The 24,306-nt window shown below is 44.0% G+C and overlaps 1 protein-coding gene across 5 annotated transcripts in view; it reads left to right on the plus strand.

The window, feature by feature from the left end:
- Positions 1-24,306, plus strand: part of NEK10 (NIMA related kinase 10) — a 202,775-nt gene that overhangs the window by 12,373 nt on the left and 166,096 nt on the right. For all 5 annotated transcript variants that reach the window (XM_036760443.1, XM_036760441.1, XM_036760442.1 and 2 more), the window contains exons 4-8: positions 151-249; positions 11,716-11,800; positions 18,079-18,120; positions 19,797-19,875; positions 21,557-21,624. In XM_036760443.1, coding sequence (XP_036616338.1) covers positions 151-249; positions 11,716-11,800; positions 18,079-18,120; positions 19,797-19,875; positions 21,557-21,624 — 373 coding nt within the window. The remainder of the gene's footprint in view (positions 1-150; positions 250-11,715; positions 11,801-18,078; positions 18,121-19,796; positions 19,876-21,556; positions 21,625-24,306) is intronic.

Genomic DNA, 24,306 nt, shown 5'->3' on the forward strand with positions numbered 1-24,306 from the left:
AAGAAGATGATAGAGAATAGAATGGTATCTGATCATTGCATTCCCAGTTCTAGCTTAATCCAGGAATTTTGTGCTATGATGTGTTCCCTTCCCTACAAAAAGACATCGCACATTAACATTCAAGATGTTTTTCTCTTTGTTTTGCTTCAGTGTAAACTATAAGAATGAAAGAAATTTTAGCAAACATCCACAACATAAACTGTTTGAAGAGATCTTTACGGCGCTGGTGAAGAACAGACTTATATGCAGGTAAGGCCGACTAAGAAAAGGAGACAAGGGGTGGGAACGGCGCTGGCCTTCGGATGTGCATCCTCACTGCCGCCACTGGGTTTCAGAGCAGTTTGCAGAAGCAAACATTTTATATGCTAGAACAATTGGTAATAAGATGTTGTCCAGTCGTTTCCAGTTATGGATGACTCTTCGTACCCCATTTAGGGTTTTCTTGGCAAAGATGCTAGAGCAGTTTGCTTTTTCCTTCTTCAGCTCATTTTGCAGGTGAGGAAATAGGCCAGCAGAGTTAAGTGACTTTCCCAGCTAGAAAGTGTCTGAGGCTGGATTTGAACTCAGGAAGAGGAGTCTTCCTGATTCTAGGCCCCGCACAATATCCACTGTGCCACCTAAGTGCCCAAGTGATAAGATAAAACAATGATTAAGTCCTTAATAGGAAAGCAGGAGAAGATGTTTTTCAGGTGCTTGCCTTTAGGGCACTTTTGGGCACTGAATTTGGCAGTTTAGGCAAAAAGGGGAAATGTTTAATTCCATAGTTTCATTGCTAAAAATACTAGCAAATTTGTCTGTAGAAAACCTTTTTCTCTGTTCTAAACTGAAGGGCGAATTGATCAGTCCTTTTATAAAGAATATTGGGTAATGTAGGAGACAGTGTCGTCCACTGGTTTTACAAGAGATGCAAAAACACTATTTGAATGGATGCATTTTTATGTTCCTTAGGAGGCCTGAAGTCATTGGATTATTGCTTAGTGAATGTTTTTCCCTGCTGGGCTGACATAATATAGTCCTGGGAATTTAGTAATGTAACAACATAGGGAGATAATTCAGAGAATCTAGACAACGGGGCAGTGAAAAACTGGAAGCTAAGAGGAAGTCCAACAATTAAGGAACAGCTGAATAAGTTATGGGCTACGAATGTGAGGGAGCACTATGGTGTTGTAAGAAATAAGGAAATAGAAGATTTCAAAGAGACACAGAAAGACTTGTTTGAGTTGGTGCAGAGAAAGGTGAGCAGACTTAGGAGATCAGGTTACACTGTGACATCAAGATTACAGAAACGAACAATGGAGAACTTTTGTAGATTAATGGAAAATGAAATGAACAGAACAATTACTCAACAACTATACAGAGATAACTGTAAGAACTGTGATCAATGTAAGGTCCTTTCGTGGTTTGAGAAGACTGATGGTGAAACATGCTCTGCATGACAGAGAGCTGGCAGATGAAGGATGCAAAGCAGATATGCTTGTTTTTGTGTACAACCATTGGGGGAACTGGTTTTTCTTTATTCCACATATTTAGTATAAGAAATGTGATTTTTTTTTACTTCCTTCCATCCTTCCTTCCTTCCTTCCTTCCCTCCCTCTCCCTCCTCTCTCCCTCTTTGCTCCCTTCTTTTTCTTTCTCCCCTCCCTCCTCCTTCTTTCTTTCTTTCTTTCTTTCTTTCTTTCTTTCTTTCTTTCTTTCTTCTTTCTTTCTTTCTTCTTCTTTCTTTCTTTCTTCTTCCTTCCTTCCTTCCTTCCTTCCTTCCTTCCTTCCTTCCTTCCTTTCTTTCTTTCTTTCTTTCTTTCTCTCTTTCTTTCTCTCTTTCTTTCTCTCTTTCTCTTCCTCTGTCTCTCTTTCTTCCTTCCTTCCTTCGAGGCAGAGGGTGGGAGGGAGAGAAAACTGAATTCTATTCATTTTTTTTAAACAGAGAGGATTTAGGGACAGATATGGAGTGCTATGCACATTTCAGATGAGGTCACTGTATTAATAATTTTACTTATTTTACTTTAAGAGCCATCTCATGAAAATAAATGAGAGGGATCTGCAAATATCTGTACTGGAAAAAAAATTGATAAAACTGAAAGTGAAAAAAAAGAATCTAGAAGAAGAAAGTTAACATATCCAGGAGACACCAGATATCTTTACTGAGGTTTTGATTGATGTTAGATTGCAGCATAAGGTGGAATTCTCTAACAGGTGCCTATAATGCAGAGATTCCATGAAGCTCAGAGCCAGGTTTTTATTTTTAACGTTTTTTGGCATCTTTTTTTGCATCATTTCCCTTTTACTCCTCCATACCATTTAGCCATTCCTTGTGACAAAGAAAAACATATAAACAAAATCACAGTGTCTGAAAAGTGCACGCCGCATTCCACATCAGCAGTCCCTCGCTTCTTTCTTCTTGGAAGAGGGAGGTATTTTTCGGTCATTAGTTCTCTGGGACCAGAATTGGGCATTAGAAGGAATCGAGGTTCCTTCAGCTGCCTTTGGTGGTATCTTCATTGATGTCCTGGACTCGCCATGTCTGTTGATCTCGGGCCTCTGTTAACTTTGTTTTGTAGGAGTCCGTCGAAAGCTTCCCATGTGTTTATGAATTCCTTGTGGTCGTTATTTTTTGAGTGTAGTAAGATTTTATTAGACATATACCATTTATCACGTAGCCACTCCTCAACTCGTGGGCACCCACTTTATTTCCTATTTCTGGTGACAAAATTGTGTTGCACATGTTGTGATAGGCATAGGGCCTTTTGTTCTGTTTCTGACCTACTTGGGGTATATACCCAGCAGTGGGATTGCTGAGTCAAAGGACGTGCACAATTTTTCTCACAAAATTTGATTTTGCTTTCCCGGAATGTTTCAATTCACACTTTTACCCACAGTGTATTATTGTGTTTGTTTTCCCACAGCGTTGATGATTCCTATCTGTTAACATCTTTGAGGCTTTGGAGGGCTGAGGGCAGACTTCGGAGTTGTTTGAATTTGCCCTTTTCTTATTATTAGGGACTCCCTGCTGTTTGTCGGTATTGGCGTTTCTTCTTTTGTTCATATCCTGTTCATATCCTCTGACCACTCACCTCTTATGAATGGCTTTGGTCTTCCGTATTTGTTTTGAAAGAGCCATATTTTTAGGTGGACCCAGCTGTCTCTTTGCAGTGAACATTTTAGAGCTTCCATACAGAGGCCCAGCATACTTCATGACCTCTGTGGACAGCTGGTAGGCTTGCTGAAACTCATATTTTCCTCAGGAATTCTCTCAAGCATTTGCATGAGGTTTGGCTAAGAACCTTGAGTTCTGCGCCGTGGAGCACCACACCAGCCTGGACAGATGTGTAGGGCAAGAGTTCCTGAATATCGTTGGTGAAGAATCTCTCTGGAAAGACTGACTGTGGGAGGTCTGGTTTTAAGGCAGGTGGGCTCTCTCCTTATGGGCTGCAGCGGAAAGTCAGCTCTGTCACGTACCGGTGCCTAGATAAATAAACTGATTCGTGGGATGGGTTTATTTAGCATCATTTATTAAAATGTCAGAGAATCTCTATTGAATGTAACAGTTTTGTGTTTGGTAGAATTGACCCAGACGTATTCCTTCTGGCAGTAACTAGCCACCATTTAAGCCCATGCATTATGGACAATAAAGCCTTGGGGTCAGTGGCGAGGGTGGTGCGTCTCTAGCAGCGGGGCATTCATCCTGTGTGCCTAAAACCAGTCGCCCCTTGTTTGGATCTAGAATAAAAGGAGGAAGGTTAGAATGCACCCTTAAGGAAGGGAATGGCAGTTTCCTTAATTTTAGCAGCAAGTTGACCGTGGGCCCTTAAGACCCATTAATGGCATCCAGCCCCTATTGGGAGTGTGTTGTTTGACTGTTTGGTGACTCTTCTCTGTGAAATCAAAGACTGAGGAAAGATTAGTGAATGTTGCCAAGAGTCCTAAGGTGTCCTGAACTGTTTTCCTGATGAGAAAATGTAGGCTAGAACAGTGTGATTAATGGTACGGTAACTCTACCTGAAGCTTTCTTGTTTATCACATAATAATTTTGAAGGAACCCATCCTTCGATTGGTTGCCCAGAAAGCCTTCATCAAATTTCAAAGGGACATTGAATAGACTGATCTATCTATAAATTTAGGGGAAACATTTACTTTTCTTTTTAAACATGGATTGACCCACACTTGGTGCCACTCCTAAGCAAACTATAACTATATTTTTCTTAGGCTTTAATTTTTTTTTATTTTTCAGTGAACAAAAATAAATTTTCTCTCCCTCCCACCTACTCTTTCCCCAACGGAAAAAGAAAAGCAAAACCATTATAATTAATGTGTATAGTCAAGTAAAACTGATTCCTACCTTGGCTATGTCCAAAAAACTGCCCAAAAACCGTATTTCTCCTTTTGCATCTAGAGTCCATCACCATCATTTAGGAAAGATTGAAGTCCACCTTTCGGGGAAGATTCTAAATTGTTCTGGTTCTAAGTGATTTTTCCTGGGGGTCTTTTTCAATTTCAAGTAATTGAAGGATTATTTTAGATGGAAGAGAGTTCTTGGCTGTCAGCCAGAAAGGTAAATGGAATCTCTACAATAGGGAGAGGCTGTTCAAGGGCTACATTGTTGTTTGGAACTCCCGGAGAGAAGTCTTACCGTGCAGATGGGCAACTTTTCTGTAAGTTATCGTCTTAGTGAGTCCTGGGACACCAAGAGGGCGAATGACTTGTTCAAGGTCATCCAGCCAGAGTGTCCCAGCAGTGGCGGCAGAGGAAGGATTTGAATTCTGATCTTGACGATTCTGGGGCTTGCTTTCTACCCTGTGCCGTGCGCTGCCTCTCTATTAACGTATTTGAGTGAGATTGCTGAAGTCTGGGATTTCCAGGCATTGGTGATTCTCTTCCTCCTTTCTTCCAGAATATTGTCACCTTGTCTCCACTTCTCATAAAATAATATATGCAGATAATTTTATTAGCTCACAATTTATTCAAATACCACTAAGAATTTATTACGGAATAACATTACGTTAAATTTTTAAACACATAATAAACATAAAATAATCATTGCATGGTATTCATAGATCTAGTGCTGGAAGGGCCCTCAGACACTAGCTAATATAATCTAATCTCATTTCTAGATGAGGAAGCTTAAGGGAAATGAAGTGACTTTCCTCAGGTCATACAGGTAGTAATAGAAATAAGATTTGAACCCAGGTCCTCTGACAATTCAGCGCACCTTCCTACTCCACCAGGATACCCTGCAAAGAAAAGGGAGAAAAAAACGATGATGGTGGATGACCCCCAAAATCTTCACCTCTCCATCCCAGGGCCCCTAGATCAGGGCAGAGGGAAGAGCATGAGGGTGACATCCTCAGGTGGGCTGCCGGAGAGGGCCTGAGCCATCAGGCGTTTCCCTCTTCTCCACTTCGCCCAGAGTCCTTTCTTCATCTACCAGTGGGAGGCCAGGGACGGGCATGAAGCTCATGCCACAGGGCAGGGCTGGTGGGGATTGCAAGATGGGGAGAGGGGTGTGCCTCTGCAAAGGACAAGAGGAGCAGGTGCTGATGACTGGGAGAGGGAAGGAGAAGGGGAGTTCCCCCTCCATTCTAGGGCTCACTGTGTTCCTCTTCTGCCATCAGGAGAGGGCTGCAATAGATTTGCCAAGTTAGTGCTGTGTTTGCCCTTTTGTTATCTTCGATTTGACCCTGGAAGTCAAGGGCCCCACGCTGAATCTGTGGTCAGGAGATCCCAGTTTGTGAATGCAATTCAACAAGCGCTGACTAAGTGACCACTACATGCCAGGTTGTGAGGACTACAAAGGCCAAAGGAACACCATCCCTGGCCTCACCCCGAGTTTGGAACACTGTCTTATGGGACCACTAGATTTTGAGTTGGAAGGTTATTTAAGGGTCATTTAGAGATTCCCCCCATTTTATAGATGTAGAAACTGAGAACCAGGAAGAAAAGTGACTTGTCCAGGTCACAGGCAGTGAGATTTGAACCCAGGTCTTTTGACCCTTTCTTTTGCTTCATGTTGCCTTTTCTTTTGTTGTCAAATGAATGTTTGTGCTTCTGTAAAATTCAGGGTTTCAGTACCAGCCTGGCAGAACTCACACATTTGTTAACATCTCCGAACTGAAAGCCAACCCAATGGTATCTGTTGTAATCCATTTTTAAGCAGATAAATGGTTCATAGGATTTAAACTTAATATATCTTTGATTTCTTTGGCTTCAACTCAATTCCATTTGTCGGAATTTCTTGACAACTTTTCTAGGTTGTTTTGGCAGTTTCTGTCAAACCAAGAAGATTAGATCATGGGAGGAATATGTTTTTGTTCTATAAAGCAGGGAGCTCTGATCTTCCTGTTTGCTTCGCATCCTGTCACATTCCGGGGAAGACCCTTTAGTCTATCAATGTTTATAGTTATTAATCAATAGTTATCAATGAAAAGACAAAGTAGCTACCATTGAGATCAATTCAATCCAATCAAACCCAAGGATGAAAATGCAGTCCTTGCCTGTCTAAGGATGGGGAATGAGGAGTGGACTGTATCGGGGCCAAAGTGGAGATTAGGGAAAGGGCTTCAAAAACTTTCTACTCCCAAGGATCAAATGGAGTGGCTCATTTTTAGCAAGTGAGATTTATGAGAATAGTTAATGACTTAATTTTAAACATCTCAAGGACCTGTGGGGTTAACACTTTAACACACGTGGTTTTGGCTTCTGATCCTACCACAGACCTGCTCGAGGAGCTTCAGGGGCCTCGTTACTGTTCCCTGTATATGATAGAAGGAACATCTCCCAACTCTATGACTACAGACAAGCTGGGCCCAAAGCCTAGAATGCTCTCGCTCCTTATCCCCATCTTTTGGAATTCGTAGTGCCTTTCCATACGTGGTTCGAGACCACGTCCTACATACATGACGCTTTTCCTTATGCTCCCATTGGTTAGTGTTCCTTCCTTTTAAAATTATTTCCCATATATTTTGCATTTGCTTGGCTTGGCAGATATGGCCTTGAAACCAGGTCGATCAGGGGTCAAGTCCTGCATCACTGTTTAGTCTTCTAGGTCAAGCTCTCTAAGATTATAATTTGCAGAGCAGATGCTGATCTGCTTTGAAAAGAGAGCTTTGCCTTCCCTGTATTAATTATCTCCTATGCATCTGGCATTTATCTGGTTTTACACAGTTGTCTCCACGCTGTCTCTCCTGAGAGATTGTGAGCTGCTGGAGGGCAGGGGCTGACCTTTGCCTTTCTTTGTAGCCCCAGGGCCTTGGCAGTGTCAGGCACCCTTAATAAACCCTTATTGACTGAATGACCACCCAGCTCCAGGTCCAGCCCCTCCCCCTGGCCCTTCCCCCTTTATTTGCTTATCTGTGGGCAGGCTGTTTCCTTTCTTTGAGGACAGGGATGGTGTTCCTTTGGCACAACCTGGCATGTAGTGGTCACTTAATCAGCACTTGTTGAATTGCATTCACAAACTGGGATCTCCTGACCACAGATTCAGCATGGGGCCCTTGAAGCTCTCTGTTAGCCCCCTCCTCTTCTCATTTGGGGTTTCCTGATGCTGTTGTAGAGCTGTTGTAGAATGTCCTGCCCAGGAGTGAAGGCTTCTCCCCAACTGAACCGAGGGGTTCTTCCCAGATAAGATGGGACATGAGCTGAGGTCATTCAGACAGTGTGACATATTTTTTTTTCCATAGCATCCTTTCAAGACTGCTCAGGTGTGAAGGAGTTGAGAATGTGTTGGTAGAGAGACAAACCATACCAGGAAATCAGGGGTTCATAAAATATCGAACCACATTATTACTTAGGAAAATAATTGTCATGATTCAGCCTCTTTCCCTCTGCTGTTATAAGCAAGAACAGATGCTGTGCTTTCTTTTCAAAGATGGACTATTTAGTGAAACATAGTTCTTTTCTTATACCTTGTGTGTTGGTGTGGTGTAATATTTCATCTTAAAAAACCAGAGTTGTGGTTGGAAACAAAGGTAAGAAGGTTGATAATGTTATTAATAGTCCTGTGAAAACCATATGCTCAGTCACAAGGAGGATGTTTGCCCTCTTATGAATCCATTACTGCTATTTTGAGATTGGCCTCTGGAGAATTATTGGCCTTGAGGAAGGCCAGTGTTTCAGAGTTGCCTCTGAGAAAAGCGTTACCACCACCAGGAACCGGCCTAAGCACTTTAATGCTGCCATATTTAAATACTTCAGCAATCAGTGATGTTGTTGGTGTAACCGCTCCCTTCACTAATGCAGATTGCAGCTCTTCTTTGATTTAGTGGAAGGTCTTTCCCGAGCTCTCTGCCCCTGTGACTCCCGAGACTAATGCTGAGGCCCTCTGCCATGTTCCTGCAGCAAACATGGCTAACTATTCACTCTCTCTCCTTTTGTGCTGGTATTGAGGTAGCATGTAGGTGAATGGAGTGAGCCTGACTCCAGGAGACAGGACCCTGGGTCCTAGCTGCCCCAACTCCTTATCTGGGAAAGGAAGGGCTTGGGTTGGACCATCTCCGATTCCTTCCAGGTCTAGAGCCTACATGAGCTCAGGCATGTCCTGTCACCTTATCTGTGAAATGAAGGGCTTAGAACACATCAGGGCTCATTCACTTGCCCCTTTGGCGTCAAGCTCTTCCACTTTAGCAGTCTAGCGAAGCCCAGGGACCAACCTTGTCAGAATCGTGTTTTTAAATACATAAAATAGAGTATATAGGATAGAGTACAAAGGAAACCAAATTATTGATATATAGTTATCCAAATATTAAAAGTTCCAAGCTCAGATCTGTCTGCGGGACCCCCCTGATTAGGAGCCCCTGGCCATGATGGTCTGGCCTATCCATGGACTGGAGTGGGGGCCTGAGGATCCCCCATTCAGAACCCCTGGCCTCAATCTTCTAGCCTGTTTTTGTGCTAAGGTTCACTGATTCTCTTTTTTCCATGTGCTCAGTTGCTACCTCGTGAGTTCCACAAATCCCTGGCAATCAGACATGTATATCATTTTACAGAATACATAGCTCTCCTTAATTACCAAAACACCCTCTTAAATGCCACTTCCTTGTGGGGAGCTAAAGACTGCAAGCCAAGAAAAGACCCAGGGCTCCTGCCAGGGGTTAGTGCATGGAGAGGTCAATGCAGACAGTTCTGACTTCAGGAATTCTACTTACATTGACAATGGCAGAGCCTCTGACTCCACCAAAATATTAATAGCATGCGCTGCATTCCCAAAGTTTAAAAACAATAAAAAACGCTTTTTGATTGCAACAGTTTTAATCACAAAGACTCTTCCTGGAACACTGTTCATTTATCCATCTCTTTTTAATAACGAAAATTCATTTGGGGTTGTTGTTTTTAGAAACAGGGAAAAAACCCATCCCTTTCACATTTATTCTGATGTACAAAACATTGAAAGGGTTGTGGAATTTATGTGCTAATGTGTTTTTCATCACAAAATTCCATATATTGAAAGGGAAAAGTACCAAGTGCACACGTGTTTTCAGGGTGAATCATCTCTTAAAATATTCCGTAACTTTCTCAAATAATGAAAAATCATCACAACAATGAAGCCTCATTTTGTTACTAGCAGCTGTTACACTTGATGAGTCTTGGGTCTCTGGGGTGTGCGGTATCTTTTCTGTGTGCCGTATGGTATCTTTAACTAAATTGTTCCCCGGAAGAGAGACTTGTCTCTATTTATAAAGATGAAAAGATCTGCTTCTGTAGCGCTCATCATAAGCACAGGCCAGCTCAAAGCTTTGGCCGTAGATGACTCAGGCATTTAAAAATGTATTCACATTTGCAGTATTTTTCCAAATAGAATGGGTGTGTACAGAGATCAAAGAATTATCATCTTTCCAGCAATCAGACTGACTACCCTCTAGATTACCAGCTTGCCCTTGGGGTCCCCCAAGGCCTGAAGCTCTCCTGCCATAGGTGGGGGATGCTGGTGCCCGTGCCTGTGGTCCTGGGGGTCTTCTAGGAAAAAAGAGGCAGTGAGGGAGGAGCAGGGGGTATCGGCGGTAGCCATGGCCCATACTTTTGAGATGGTATAGAGGGGCTGGGCATCATGTGACTCTCACCCGCACCAGAGCCTTGTCCCCTTGGGGAAGCTGGGGAGGGGGAGATGGGAGGGAGGTAGAGAGAACGATGGTCACATCTGCCATGGTAATGATGGATAGCGATGTACAGCCCATTCTTAAGGCAGCGGCATGGCCTGATGGATGGAATGCCGGATATGGAGTCAGAAAGACTTGAGTTCAAACCCCGCCTCCAACACTTAGTAGCTGTATGGGTCATGGGCAATCTCTGTGACCTCTCTGGTGCTCAGTGTCCTCACCTTCCAAATGAGACTGATGTAACCGGGATAAGGAGACAGCGTTGGCCCTGGTGGCAGAGGTTTTGTTGTTTTTTCAGTTGTTTTCAGTCGCGTCCGACTCTTCATGGCCCCATTTGGCATTTTCTTGGCAAAGCTACTGGGGTGGTCTGCCATTTCTTTCTCCAGCTCATGTTTCAGATGAGGAAACTGAGGCAAACAGGATGAAGTGACTTGTTCAGTCACACAGCTAGCAAGCGTCTGGGGCCCAGATGAATCTTCCTGGCCCTCTATCCACTGTGCCATCTCATTGCCCAAGTGTCAGAGGACCTGGGTTCAAATCCAGCCTCTGACAGTTTCTACCTGTATGCCCTGGGCGAATCATTTGGCCTGTCCTGGACCTTATTTTCCTCATCTGTGGTTGGTCTAGACGGCCTTGGAGGTCCCTTGAGATCTGTGATCTTCCCTCGTCCTCCTCACAAAGCAGTTGTGATGACCGAGTGACACGCCATCTGTAAAATGCTTTGCAAACCTGGAAGGGCCTTAGGGATCTCAGTTGTCATAATTGATATTGCAGAATATCGGGAAGTCAGTCAAAGTGAACGTCCCCTTCAGATAGCGACTGATTGGCCAGAACGCTGGACCCGGCGTCAGGAGGCCGGAGTTCTGGTCCTTGACGTTGCTTACTGTGTGTGTGACCTGGGGCAGACAGCGCCATCTCTCTGGGCCGTAAGTGTGGTTGAGGGGAAAGAGATTTGGATTTGACCCTTGCCTCTGACGCGGTTGTTGTGTGACCTTGGCTCACCACTCAACTCTCCAAGCCTCCGTTTTCTCCTCCATAAAGTGGCCGTCACGGGGTGTGTGAGGGTCCGGGTGGAGAGCTTTGCAAGTGTGGTGTCCCCAAGGGAAGGACACTGGCCTGGATGATAGCTCCCGACACAGGGATATAGAAGCTAGGTCGTTCCTGGTGGTCTTCTCCAAGATGACATGTTAGCGACGGCTTCTAGGCTGTAATTCCAGATAGCAGCATTCCCATAGTCAAGACATTGTAGGTATTTATTAGTGACTTTTAATCTAAATAGGCTTCTGATATGGATTTGATTCAATTCAATAAACGTTCAGATACTAGGAAATGCTGACCTCAGTGCTGTTGATTCAAAGACAAAAACCCTGTAGTTCCTGCTCACAAGGAGTTCACCTTCCACTAGGTTCTCTTAGCCTGTGTCGATACCTTCTAATAAAGAGATGGTAAAACTATGGATGTACGTTAAACAAAATCACCTATTTAGTACCATGTGATAATTTTTTGAGTCAGCTGGGAATGAACCAGACAAATATTGATTTTTATCATTGTTCCTTGTTCAGTCTGTGTTTTATACAACTCGTCGCAGGGATTCCTTTGGTTGACATCTACACCATTGTTTATTTTCTTTCAGAGAGTGGGTCAATCGAGCCCCGTCTATTCATTTTCTGAGAGTGTTAATCTGCCTGAGATTACTCATGAGGGATCCATGTTATCAGGTTGGTTTGGAAAAAAAATCACAATTGTTTTTCGTTTGTTACAATTAAGATAACATTAAACAGTGGTTTCCCAGAGTGGCTTTTCTGCCTCACTACCAGGTTCCTTCCAAATCTCCAACTCTCCTGTGCTACTCAAAGAGATTTCTGCAATATTTGAATTTGACAGAAAAAAGTGTTTATTGTGTTTGTCATTTTTATCTTGGATTTCTAGCATGTCTTAATTAGCGTTTTGTGTTTCTAGTCATTACCTCTTAACTGACGGAGGATCATTTTTGAGCAGCCCTCCGAGCTCATCCTGGGGTGAGCGTCCTATGGTATTTGGCCCATCTTGTTCTAGCAGGTCATGGGCAGCTCTGGGTGAGTGTGGCTTGGGAGGCGGCCAAGGGGGGCTTACAGAATTGATGTCTTCTTTCCAGCCCCCCTACTCAAGATCAGGACCTAAATCTCAACTTTTCTAAAACTTGACACGTCACCTTCCTCTCAAAACCTCCCTTTCCTCCCAAACTACCCATTTCTACTGCTGGTCCTACCCTCCCCACGCTCGCGAGGCTTGGGGTCCTCTTTGACACCACTCTCTTCCTCGTCTATCCCATCCAACCTGCCACCATGTCAGCATCTGTGACATCTGTGGCATCTCTGCCTTCATTAGAGCTGCTGTTGAGTCCCTCCTCCCCTCTCCCCTCTGCTGCTGGAGGGGCACACTCACATCACTGTGAGTAGAAGGGTTTGCACGCAGATGCCTAACGCCACCCCCGGAGGTCAGCCAGGGCCTGTGCCATGCATGTGTCCACAGGGCCTTGCATGTAGTAGGCACTTAATAAATGTCTGTGTAATTGAATCGACATTGATCCGACTGTTCGATTTGCCTCTCTAATACGATGAAAAGCTATGGGTTAGCAGCTTTCATGCCAGAGTCAACCCCGTCTGTGTGTTTCCTCATGTTTTGAGGGGGGACCTTTTGCCACCAAAGGTATCGAGGGGATGCCCCCTTAGACTTTGGGATCACTTCTCTCTTCTATGCTTTTATGCCCTGGTGCATCTCTAATCTTCTTGATATGTTTCTTCCCTCCACCAGGAGAAATCACAGCCCCCTTCTCAACCTATTCAGCTCTTATCCACATCATCCCATTAATTTCCCTTAAAGAGACCACCCGATGTGCTGGGGGCTCAGGGAGTGGGGAGCAGCTAGGTGCCTCCATAGTGCACAGAGCACTGGGTCTGCCGTCAGGAAGACTCATATTCCTGAATTTCTTCTAGTCTGAGACACTTACTAGCTGTGTGAGCCTGAGCAAGTCACTTAACCCTGTTTGCCTCAGTTTCCTCACCTGTAAAATGAGCTGGAGAAAGAAGTGGCAAACTGCCCACTGTCTTTGCCAAGAAAACCCCAAAGGGGGCCACGCCTGAAGTGACTCAACACAACAACGTGTTGACCATCCTTTCAATCTCTTGACATTATAGGGTTATACCATAGGATAGGACTCTGGCTGCCAGGATTTCCCCTCATTCTTGTTATTATCTGACCGTTTGTCCAGTCGTAGATCTCTTTGATGGTCTCTTCTTGTCTCTTCATGCACACAGCTCATCATTTATAATATTCTGTAACAATTTCTGCTCACCATGTGTTATTCCTTGCCCTTTGGGTGATCCATCGTTTTCATTCCTCATAGGCTGTAGTGGTCTTCCATGGTTGATAATCAGTGTTAAATAGGTGGACTAGAATACATCTCCCTAGTCCACTGCTGAAATAGTAGGCCATCCAGACTGCCCCAAGGGAGGTCAAACGTGGTGTTCCCTGTATAGAAGTTCCTTTGTTCTAAGGGCTGATGACGCCTTGGCACCAGACTCCATTGGCTAGCTTCCCAAAGTGTGTGCTGGCTTTCTTAATTCAGCTTCTTGATCTTAGCACGTTGCTGTAGGATCAGGCATTGGCCTTACTAAAGAATACAAATCTGTGGCAATAAAATGACCGCAAAAATTGTGCCCTTTAACAAAAAATCAAAGGTTTCCTCAAACCATGATGGCCACTGGTTGTTTATGAATAGAGAAGAGGATCCTGTCTATTTCTCTTTAACTCTGGGACCAGAGGTGGCTCTCATCCTTAGTGTTAATAGAGTCTGGCTTTATCTAGAACCCCCGCCCCCACCGGCTTAGTCTCTGACCAGTTAGGCTCCTCTTCTTGGCTCTGGCTCCTTGGGAAAGGAAAGGAGATTCTTTTGGGTTGGGTTCATCACAAAGCCTCACTTTTCATACCCCATTGATGTCTAGACTGGTCACCTGATCATCCCTGCTTTCATGCCTACTCTTTTGGACACGGCTTTTTTTCCCCCTTAGGCCCTCAGCCTACTTCAAATTCCTCAAGCTGTTGAGCTGCCAGCTTCTGTTTTTGATTCATTTTATCCTTTGTGCTCTTCGCTTATCCCATATTAGGTTGTTTTCCTCTCCTCTCTCAGTCCCCTTCATCTAGCATCTCCTGTCCTGGTTCATGCCAGCATCAGGCCCAGCACATTTGTCTAGCTAGCCAACTAGCTTTTTAATCTCCTTTCAGTCAACTTTTAACTGTTATAAATCAGTATTTTTGAAACAACTACATTAGCATAATATGGGCTCCCTGTCATCTGCAACCAGGAGGGGCAGACAAGATTCCAGACATCCGAGGAAGGGTTATTCATCCCAAGCTTTTCTTGTTGGTGTTTCACTCTTGTCCTCTCTCAGTCTCCTTCAGACTTGCCAGTACAAATTACCATGATGGTTCTGCAAAACATCCTGGCTCAAGCCCTCCACGGCAGGGTGAGGATACATCCTGTGTGGGAACCAGGGTTAAACATGTTTGGGGCTTTGATCAAGAGGAAGCTCCATTGTGGCTGGCGAGGCTTGGAAGCCTTTATGGAGTGACTTTCCCCATACTTCAGAGGATGAATTTTCTTTGCATCTGAGTCTCATTTTGGATGTGCCACATTTATCATCATACTAAGAGTAAAAGGTTAGAATAAGAATAGGGCACAGCATTTTTTTCTTGACGAATTTAACCACAGAATCACAGAAATTTGGAGTTGTTTATCTTATTGTATCAGAGATAAAGCCATGACTATGGTTCAAAGACCATTGCATATAGGATTACTATTATAAATCGACAAGCGTTTATTAGGTGTCTACTCGGTACCAGGCACTGGGGATGCAGGCAAAAATGAAATTGCCCTGACTCCAAGGAGCTTTATTGTGAAGATGCCAGTAATCCAAAATGACAGACAACTCAAAAGGCCATTTTTACTTGACTTTGGAATGCTTTTTTGTACTTATATTTGAATATGGACATGTCTGTTGTATTGGGAATTCACTTTACACAAAAGAACTAAGCTCCTTAAGCTCCTTCCCTATGCCCTGTGGTCTGGCTCAAGGTGAGATTGGCAGGATCAGAGGCCAACTTGCAAACAATTCCTTTGACAACATGGTCTAGAATTTTTTAGAAGTAGAAGTCAAGTTATAGTTTGCAGGGTCTGTCCTCTTACCTTTCTTGACCTTGGATCATTTGCTGGTCCTGGGGCACATTTCCCACTCTCCCATCTCAGCTGCAGCTCTGAGGTTGCATATGCCAGTTCCTTTAGTCCCCTGGGATGTTACTCATCTTGCCTGGTGACTTGATGTCTTTAAGGACAGCTAGAGAGTACTAAATCATTTCCTTATCTTGTGTCTCTACTCCCTGCTAAACATTTGTATTCCATTATTCATATTATCATTGGATCAGAAAACAATCTTCTCAAAGTTATCATCATCCCCATTCATCTTGAGCTATGACTTGAAACCCTTCACTGACCCTTCTCTCACCTTCCATGTTTCTTTAAAAAAAGAGAACAAAAACAAGCAAACAAAAACCAAGATAAAACCCAGCCTGGACTTGTTCTAGTCTTTAGCGTTCCTGACACAATTTTCACAGGGCCATGACACTCTTCTGTGATCTTCCTTTATTCCATCTTCTCTGTTTAGAGGCTGTTTTCTTGGTTGCTTTCCTCTTGCATCCATATCATCTTCTTTTCCCTATTCATTAGATTAATTTCTTCTTATGTTTTCAGAATTTCTTTCTTTAAAGGTTTCTATCTGTCTTGGCTAGCTTTTCCTACAAAAAGTCCCTCAATGTTACCTACCCCTTCTCTGGATTCTTTGACATCTTCTTTTCCCAAGTAATAGCAGTAATGATGAAAACCCCACGAGAGAGGGGCCACCTGCATCCTTAGCACCATTTCACAGTGAGGAGACCAATGGCTTATGGTCTTGCCCATGGTCAGAAGTAGGATCCAAAGACAGATCTTTGTCATTCAGGTCTCTTCTTCTAACCTGTATGCAAAGTGGTATGTCCCATTATGCTTGGTTTTCCTTCTCATTATGAACTCCATGATGTAATGGTCACTTGTCCCGAGAATCCAGATTCTTCAGCAACCAGTGTGCACTTGCTCTCTCTCTCTCTCTCTCTCTCTCTCTCTCTCTCTCTCTCCCCCCCTCTCTCCACCTCTCTCTTTCTCTCTCTCTCTCTCCACCTCTGTCTGTCTCTCTTTCTCTCTGTCTCTCTGTCTCTCTCTGTGTCTCTCTGTCTTTGTCTTTCCTCTCTCTCTTCTGTCTCTGTCTCTCTCTCTGTCTTTCCCCCCTTTCTCCCCCTCCCCTTCTCACAATCAAACCCAGAATAAATTTCCCTTGTCACTTCTACTATTGAAGGATGAAGTTGTCCTTAAGTCAAGTCACAAATTTGTCAACTGCTCTGTTTTTGACAGAGAGAGAGAGAGAGAGAGAGAGAGAGAGAGAGAGAGAGAAGAGAGAGAGAGAGAGAGAGAGAGAGAGAAAGAGGAAGAGAGAGAGAGAGAGAGAGAGAGAGAGAGAGAGAGAGAGAGAGAGAGGAAGAGAGAGGGGAAGAGAGAGAGGAAGAGAGAGAGAGAGAGAGAGAGAGAGAGAGAGAGAGAGAGAGAGAGAGAGAGAGAGGAAGAGAGAGAGGAAGAAAGAGAGAGAGAGAGAGAGAGAGAGAGAGAGAGAGAGAGAGATCCAGAAACTAGCTAGATGGTTGAAGTCCCCTATTATTACAATTCATTCATTCATTCATTCAACAACCACTTGTTTCATCATGTTTCTGTGCCAGGTTTGTCATCTAATTACCAAACTCATCTTGGCTTTATTTGATTCATCCTTCTGTCTGGGCAGTCTATAGTCTACCACTCCTATGACAATATTACTTCTTTTTCTAACTCCGTCATTCCTCACCCAAATGCTATTTCTCTTTTCAGGTTCCTGGATTTCCCCATATGAATATATCCTTAATACATAATGCTGTTCTCCACCAGGGGCCTTATCAATTTTCTTCTTTTGAATAAAATATAATCTTCCTGAATAAAATTCAATCTTGAGTCTCATCCTGCAAAGTCTCAGTTTGGGGCCAGATTTGTCTTTTTGCGATAAGATGTCTGTTTATGACCCATATTTTGCGCATTTGCAAATAGACATCTCACCCCTTGGGTTCTGCTGATGGTGCCTCTTGTTCCTTACTGGTCCTCTTTAGTTTTGGGCCTCCTCTCTGTGGTACCAGATCTATGTTGGCAGACCTCTGTCCACCAGCCTCCTTGTTCAGTTTAAAGTCTTCTTCCTCACATTTACAAGTCATTAGGAAGAGGAGTTGTCATTTTTTTACTGGCCCTTCTTACATACAGCCCATTCCTTGCCAAGAACCTTTTATGACTGCGTTTTAAAGAACTAAAATGAGAGTGAATTGTGATGTTGTTAATTCTGTAATTAAGCAACATTTCCCAGCTATTTCCCTCCTTCTTTATTTTTCTCCTTCAAATATTGCATTACCTGCTCCTCACATTCTTAAACGCCACAATGTTTTGGCTAGTTTTAAAAGGTCAGGTAAAATCCTTAGCTTTAAGAAATGTGTGTTACTTGACAGTTTGTATGAAATAACAGGAGACTCTTTTTGGCATCCTTTCTCCTTGATTTTTTAAAGACATTATTTTAACATAATATTACTATTCTGATCAAATTGAGTAAGCAGAATGGTAGCTTAAGCTCTACTTTAGGGAGGAAGATATACTCCCTTCCACCATCATAAATTGTCATCCCTTAATCATTTCTCTTCCCTGTGATGCTGATGATACACACCTGGCTTTTTTCACATTCATCTTGTAATATACAAAACACAATACAACGGAGGGTGCAAATTAAGACTCTCCTTTCCCTGCATGGCCTTTAAAAATGGTTTCTATTCCTCGTGAAAGTTAATATTATCTTTTTACTTTTGTTAGGACATACTCCATAACTTGGGTGGGATTGAGAACCTAGCCCAGGTAAGAGACCTTCCCTTGTTCTTGTTCTTGCTTTGTGGTTGGGTGTGCACCTTGGGCCAGGTGGTCAGTAAGCGCCTAAGGAGAGTCCTCCTGATGACTCCTGGAGAGCAGGGTGGGTTTGTTCCCATGGCTGCCCATAGGGCACCAGGTGTGGCTCACAGTCATGCAGAAAAATAAAGCCACCAGACTCCTTCTCTTGGAGGCCAACACCCAGGACTTTTTGTTCTGGTTAATTGGATTGAAAAGAGCCTGCCAGTTGAAATTAGAAAGGGTATAAAAGGTCATGTATAATTCAGTTTAGTCAAGGGAAGAAATATGAGGCAGCTTGGTCAGGTTGGGTTCCCATTTATTTCCTCAACACGAATAGGATCTGAGAAAAATAAAAATGAAAAAAACAACAGCCCCAAGCTCATAAAGGTGGCGCTGACCTTTCATGCAAAAATAATGATGTGTTCAGAATATGAAACAGGCAACATCTCAATAGAGAATAATGTACTTTTAGTTTATAACTTGTGTACTTACTGGGGGGAGGGTAAGGAGGCAAATGCCTTTTGGAAGACCCTGTGTCCTGTAAAAGCAAAATAGTAAAGAAATAACATTCCCAGGCCTGGAAATCCTTGTCAGTCCCCTTGTAGCCCAGTCTTCAAAATTCCCTGCACCAAGAATGTCGTTCAGTTATTACTGATGGCTCAGAGGAAACTGAGTGCCTCCGGAATTGCCCATGTTCAGCAGAGTATTAGGAGTAAGTCGGCCCGTGATCCTTTCGGGTATCCAGAATATTAAAGTAACCAGAATACCAAAATTGCCATTTACTACGTTTGGAAATTCATTCCATAGCTTATAGTTAACGTTTGGCGTGATTTTGATCGCTGTGGAACAGTATATTCAGTCAAAGTACTGGATCTCGTGATCCTCACAGTGACCTTGGGAAGTAAGTAGAGGTTCTCGTGAGCCCCATCTTACGGATGAGGAGACGGAGCCCCACAGGGGTGACCTCGCCCAGAGTGAAAAAGCTCCTAGAAGGGTCTTGAAGGAGGATTTGAACTCACATCTTCCTGACTGCAGATGTGTGCTGCTTTGTAAAGGACTAGTGGGATGTACAACCCCCATGTTGTAAAGTGTCGTAGTGTCTGCTTCATGTGCTGTGTGTCCGTGTGTCCTTCACTTATCCTCTGTTCTTCTGTCACGCACACAAATGAACTCTGTCTGTGTCATGACACACACCTAACCTGATTTGAGATCTCGATTTTGAGGCTCCGTATGTACTTTGATTTTAGCACATTGTGTCGAGTGGAGAGAGACAGGTGATGTTTGGTAAAAAGCTCTGGATTTGGAGTCGGGGTCCTGGGTTCAAATCCCTGCTCTGCCACATATACCGGTGAATGTAGACAAGGGAATTCACCCCTGTAGGTCTCAGGTTCCTCGTCTGTAAGATGGTAGAGACATACTAGGTGCTTTCCGAGGTCTAGCTCTGAGCCTCTGGTCCTGTGATCTTAATGGAGGCCTGTGACTTTGGGAGAAATATTTCTTTTTTCCCTTGTCTGTCGGGTACTGCTGAAGAGCCTTGGGAACCGTTTTGTGACTGTGGGCCGCCACCTAGAGTTCATGTTGAAATGTGCAGCTCGCCTTTGTAAGAATTTTTCTGACGTGGTTTTTGTGTTTGGTCTTCCTTGCAGTACATGGAAGTCGTAGCAGATGGGTACCTTGGATACGGAGAAGAACAGCATAATGTTGACAAGTTAGTCAACATGACGTGTAAGTATTATCTTTAGCTCGGGCTCACTAGCCAGTTAGGGGCTGCCTCCTGGGCTGAAAGCCTCTCCTCATTCCGTTTAGGTGTTGCTGCGCTCTCTCTCTCAGTGTCTCTCTCTCTCTGTGTCTCTCTCTCTCTGTGTCTCTCTCTTTCTCTGTCTCTTTCTCTGTCTCTCTGTCTCTCTCTGTCTCTTTCTCCCCCTCCCTCCCTCCCTCCCTCCTTCCCTTCTCCAATGACCCTGTTTTTACTTATCTGTGTCTATTCTCTACCTCCTCACAGAAGGTAAGCTCCTGGAGGGCAGGGGCTGGTTTTGTTTTAACTTTTGTATCCACAGTATCTAGCGCAGTGCTTTGCACGCAGTAGGTGCTCAATAAATGTTTGTTGAATTAGATTGGACTTTTTGTTCCTTGTCATGAATAAGTGTATGATTCTTTGTGATAGGGGGAAAAAGAGGTTAATTTGAGTATTTAAGATGTACAAAATTTATGGCTTGAGTTCTGTGTAATTAACTTAAGCTAGAGGTACTAAGAAATATAGTTCTTATGGTGGATTAAGGGCTGGTCTTGTAGTCAAGGAGATCTGGGTTCAAGTCCTGCCCCTGACACAGAGCTCACTGTGTGAACATAGACAAGTCACTTAACCTCAGTGCCTTCTGACAACAACCTTTTAAGTCTGAAAGGTGTAGATTGGTTGCCCATCTGCATGAGTGGAGGGTCTTTCTGCTCTAGGAGTTCTCCTGCCCCAGTGAAATCTCAGGTCTAGGATGTCTTCCCTCCTATCTCCCCCCCATCTCAATATACACTAAATATGGAGGAACAGCTTTCAGATCATGACCAGAGCTTTGGTGAAACACTTTTTTGTGAGAAGATTTATTGAATAAAATATTTAACTGTTAAGTACATATAGCCTCCATTAAATGAACTGGCTAAATTCCATCAATTTTGGTAAAATCCCATTTTCCCATTGATTTTCACTATCATTCCAGAGGTTGTGCACATCTTTTCTATGAAATTTCAAAAATTACCATCCTCAAGGTGATGCCTTCGTTTGAAGCTGACATATCCCCCAGTCCCGAAGGGTTCTCCACACATCGAGACGCAGCTCTTTGCCCCAAGGAGAAGCAGCAGGCCTTCCATTTGCTGCTTGGCCATTGTCAAGTCCCCCGATGAGCCCTTCTGGTCCTGGAAAGGGACGATCTTTCCTGCCTGTCTTGACACACTTTCACCTTCTGATGATTAGCAAGTATGGCTCAGCTAATTAGAAAATGGTGCCTGGACAGGCCCAGGAGATCTCTATTCTTGGCTCCACCCCTTTTAAAGGACAGGTAGGAAAAGAAAAGGAAGAGGCCAGGGGAGAGGAGAGGAAAGTTTCTAGCCTGATAGACCCCATCTCTGCTCCGGCCAGGTGGATGACCTCGACCGATGCCCATTCCCTCATCTATACCACACTCATTCCTAATGGTCCTTCCTGCCCTGACAGCTGTGGGGATCTGCCTTCTCTCTTCTCATCATAAGGTTTTTAAAATTTGCGTTGTCTTTGTCCAGGAAGGTTCATCCTGGTTTATAGCATTTGCCCATGTCACCGATGACCCACCTTGGGGTGTCCCCTGATATGGTATTTTCAAGGAACTGGGAGATGAGATGGGCCCAAGAAACCCACTTGGTGATTTCCTTTCTTGCCTAGATATCTTTCAGAAACTCTCTGCTGTCAAAGATCAGCGAGAATGGATCATAGCAAGTGGCGCCCACAAGGTAAGAGCTCTAAGAACAGACTAATCTCCTTGACTTTTGAAACGTGGTGACTGGCCAGGTTCCGGTCCCTGTCCTCATCCCTCCCTTGCTGAGGAAGCATCGGCGGTCTATGGTTGTGCCCCTCAGGTCTTCATCTCCCACCTCCTTAACTTTGCACAGGCTGCTTCCTCCTTCCCATTCTGGGGTTGTTCTCCTTCCCTCCCTGCCTCCCTCCCTCCCGCCTTGGAGTCTCAAGCTCCCTTTGGGACTTGGCCTTTATTCAGAGAGTCAGAGGACTCTTAGCTCTCTCCAACTCACCCTGGTCTCTCCTCTGAGTCCCAGCCCCGTGTTGCACATCGGACGTGTCTGATTGGATGTTTAGGAGGCAGCTCTGGCTCAGCCAGGGTCCAACGGAGCCCAGGGTCTTTCCTCCAAATGAGCCCCAGTCCCAGAGCTCTCTATTTCTGTTGAGGGCACCGCCATTCTTCCCACACCCTGGATCTTGACTCACCCCACATATCTGGTCACTTTTCAATCTTGTCCATCTTCCATCTCCCTTGAACTCCTCCCCTTCTCCCCACTCATGGGCTCTGTCCCCTCTTGCCTGGGCTCTGAACTGGTCTCCTCAATGGTCTTCTCCCTCACATCTTTCTCCTCTCCAGTCCACCCTCTAACAGCTGCCCAAATAGTATTCCTAAAACGCGGGTTTGTCTGTATTACTTCCTGTGGCCCCTGCTCCCTTCAGGATGAATTCCGATGCCTTGGTTTGGTGTCTAAAGGCCCTCCCCAGCTGCCTCCCACCCCCCCCCCTCCAGCATGTGCCCATCAGTCCAGCCTCATGACATTCACACACACCGTGCTGCAAACTTTGGCAAACATTCCCTTCTCGTCTCTTCTTGTAGAATCCCTAGTCCTTTCAAAGCCCAGCTCAAATCCTGCCTCCTACAGGAGCCTGTCCAGATTCCTCTGGCTGCTAGTGCCTCCTACCCACCAAGAGTCAAGCATGAGCATTTATTAGACAACCACTGTGTGCCAGGCACTCTGCTAAGTGCTGTGGCACAAAGGCAAAAGACTATCCCTGTCCTCAAGGAGCTCACAATCTAATGGAGGAAACCACACGTAAACAGCTGTGTACAAACGAGCTCTCCATAGGATGACATCGATTTACTTTGAATAGGAGCAGAATTGTTGCAGTGAAATTTGCTTCTGAAACTCTCAATAACTCTTAATTATCTGCTCTATTTGGAAAGTGGGGAGGGGGGAGTATTAGCTTGGAAAATTAAAAATAGTAGAAATCCAAGCAAATGGATATCTTAGTCCCAGGGAGAGATCAGAGAATACAAGAGACATTCCCGAGAGGCATAAAAACAGGGAATCTAGACAATTTCCTGGGCCTCAAATTCCTGTCCTTTCAATTACCTTCTTTCAGTAGCTTCACCCCTAGGAAGGCAGCAACATGCCTCTTGACTTAGAAACAAAACCACTCCTGTATAGGCAGAGAGGTGCAGGGTTCGTTGGCAGCCTCACCCTCTTTGGTTTTTTAAAATTTTGTTCTGGACTTAAATACCAAGTCAAATGGACATTTCATATATACATATACATCCCCCACCCACTCCTTCCCTCCTTCCTTTCCTTCCATTTTTTCTTTCACACACACACACATATATATACACACACACACACACACACACACAATATACATACATATATACACACATATACATATGCATACATATATATCCATGTATATATATGTATATATCCTATGTATTGAATATATGTGAATATTTGTATGTACATATATATTAGAATGGAAAAATAGAATTGTACCTGAAACTACTGGTCTTTATGTATAGCTTATTTTTCTTTGGAAGTATATATTAAAAATGAGCCTCTAGCTTTCAGAACTGTCCTGCTTGTCCAGCATTCTTTCTGGCCTTCTTTTTGTTTTCTCCTCAATGCCTCTTTCCCTCCTCCTTCCGTCCCTCCTTCCTTCCTTCTCTCCTTCCCTCCTTCCTTTCCTTCCATTTTTTCTTTCTTCTTAACCCCTGTCTTCCTTGCCCTCCCTCTTCTCTTCCGCCATTGAAAATAAGAAAAACAAAACATAGGCAAGCGAGACAAATCCCCACCTTGGCTGTGCCTGAAAATTATTGCTTCTTCTGATTCTTGAGTTTATCACTTCTCTTTTGGGAGGTGGGCAGCGTGCTTCATCATTGGTCCCCTAGAATTATCTCACCATCTCTTTCTATTGCTTTGAGAACAAAGTAAACTGACCATGGGAAGGAATAAAAGGGGAGGTTGAGGATTATCTAAACCTTATTCCCCAGCCCCATTTGATTGTAAGCTTCTTGGAGTTGTATCTTATTTCCTCTCTATGTCCCCTGTATTTTGTTGTTCAGTCATATCCGGCCCCACGGACCGTAGCACACCAGGCCCTTCTGTCCTCCACCATCTCCCAGAATCTAAGTTCATGTTTGTTGCTTCCATGACACTATCTGTCCAGCTCGTCCTTCACCGTCCTCTTCTTCTGCCTTCAGTCTTTCCCAACATCAGTCTTTCCCAATGACTCTCATTTTCTCCTTATGTAGCCAAAGCATTTAAGCTTCAGCTTCAGTATTCTTCTTCTAATGAATAGTCTGTATTAATTTTTGTCCCCCACATATGAGGCCCTTGATCCTTGTGTGACTGAGTGGAGTATTGCCT

Source organism: Trichosurus vulpecula, chromosome 5 (assembly GCF_011100635.1).
Source record: "Trichosurus vulpecula isolate mTriVul1 chromosome 5, mTriVul1.pri, whole genome shotgun sequence".
Classification (NCBI taxonomy): Eukaryota; Metazoa; Chordata; class Mammalia; order Diprotodontia; family Phalangeridae; genus Trichosurus; species Trichosurus vulpecula.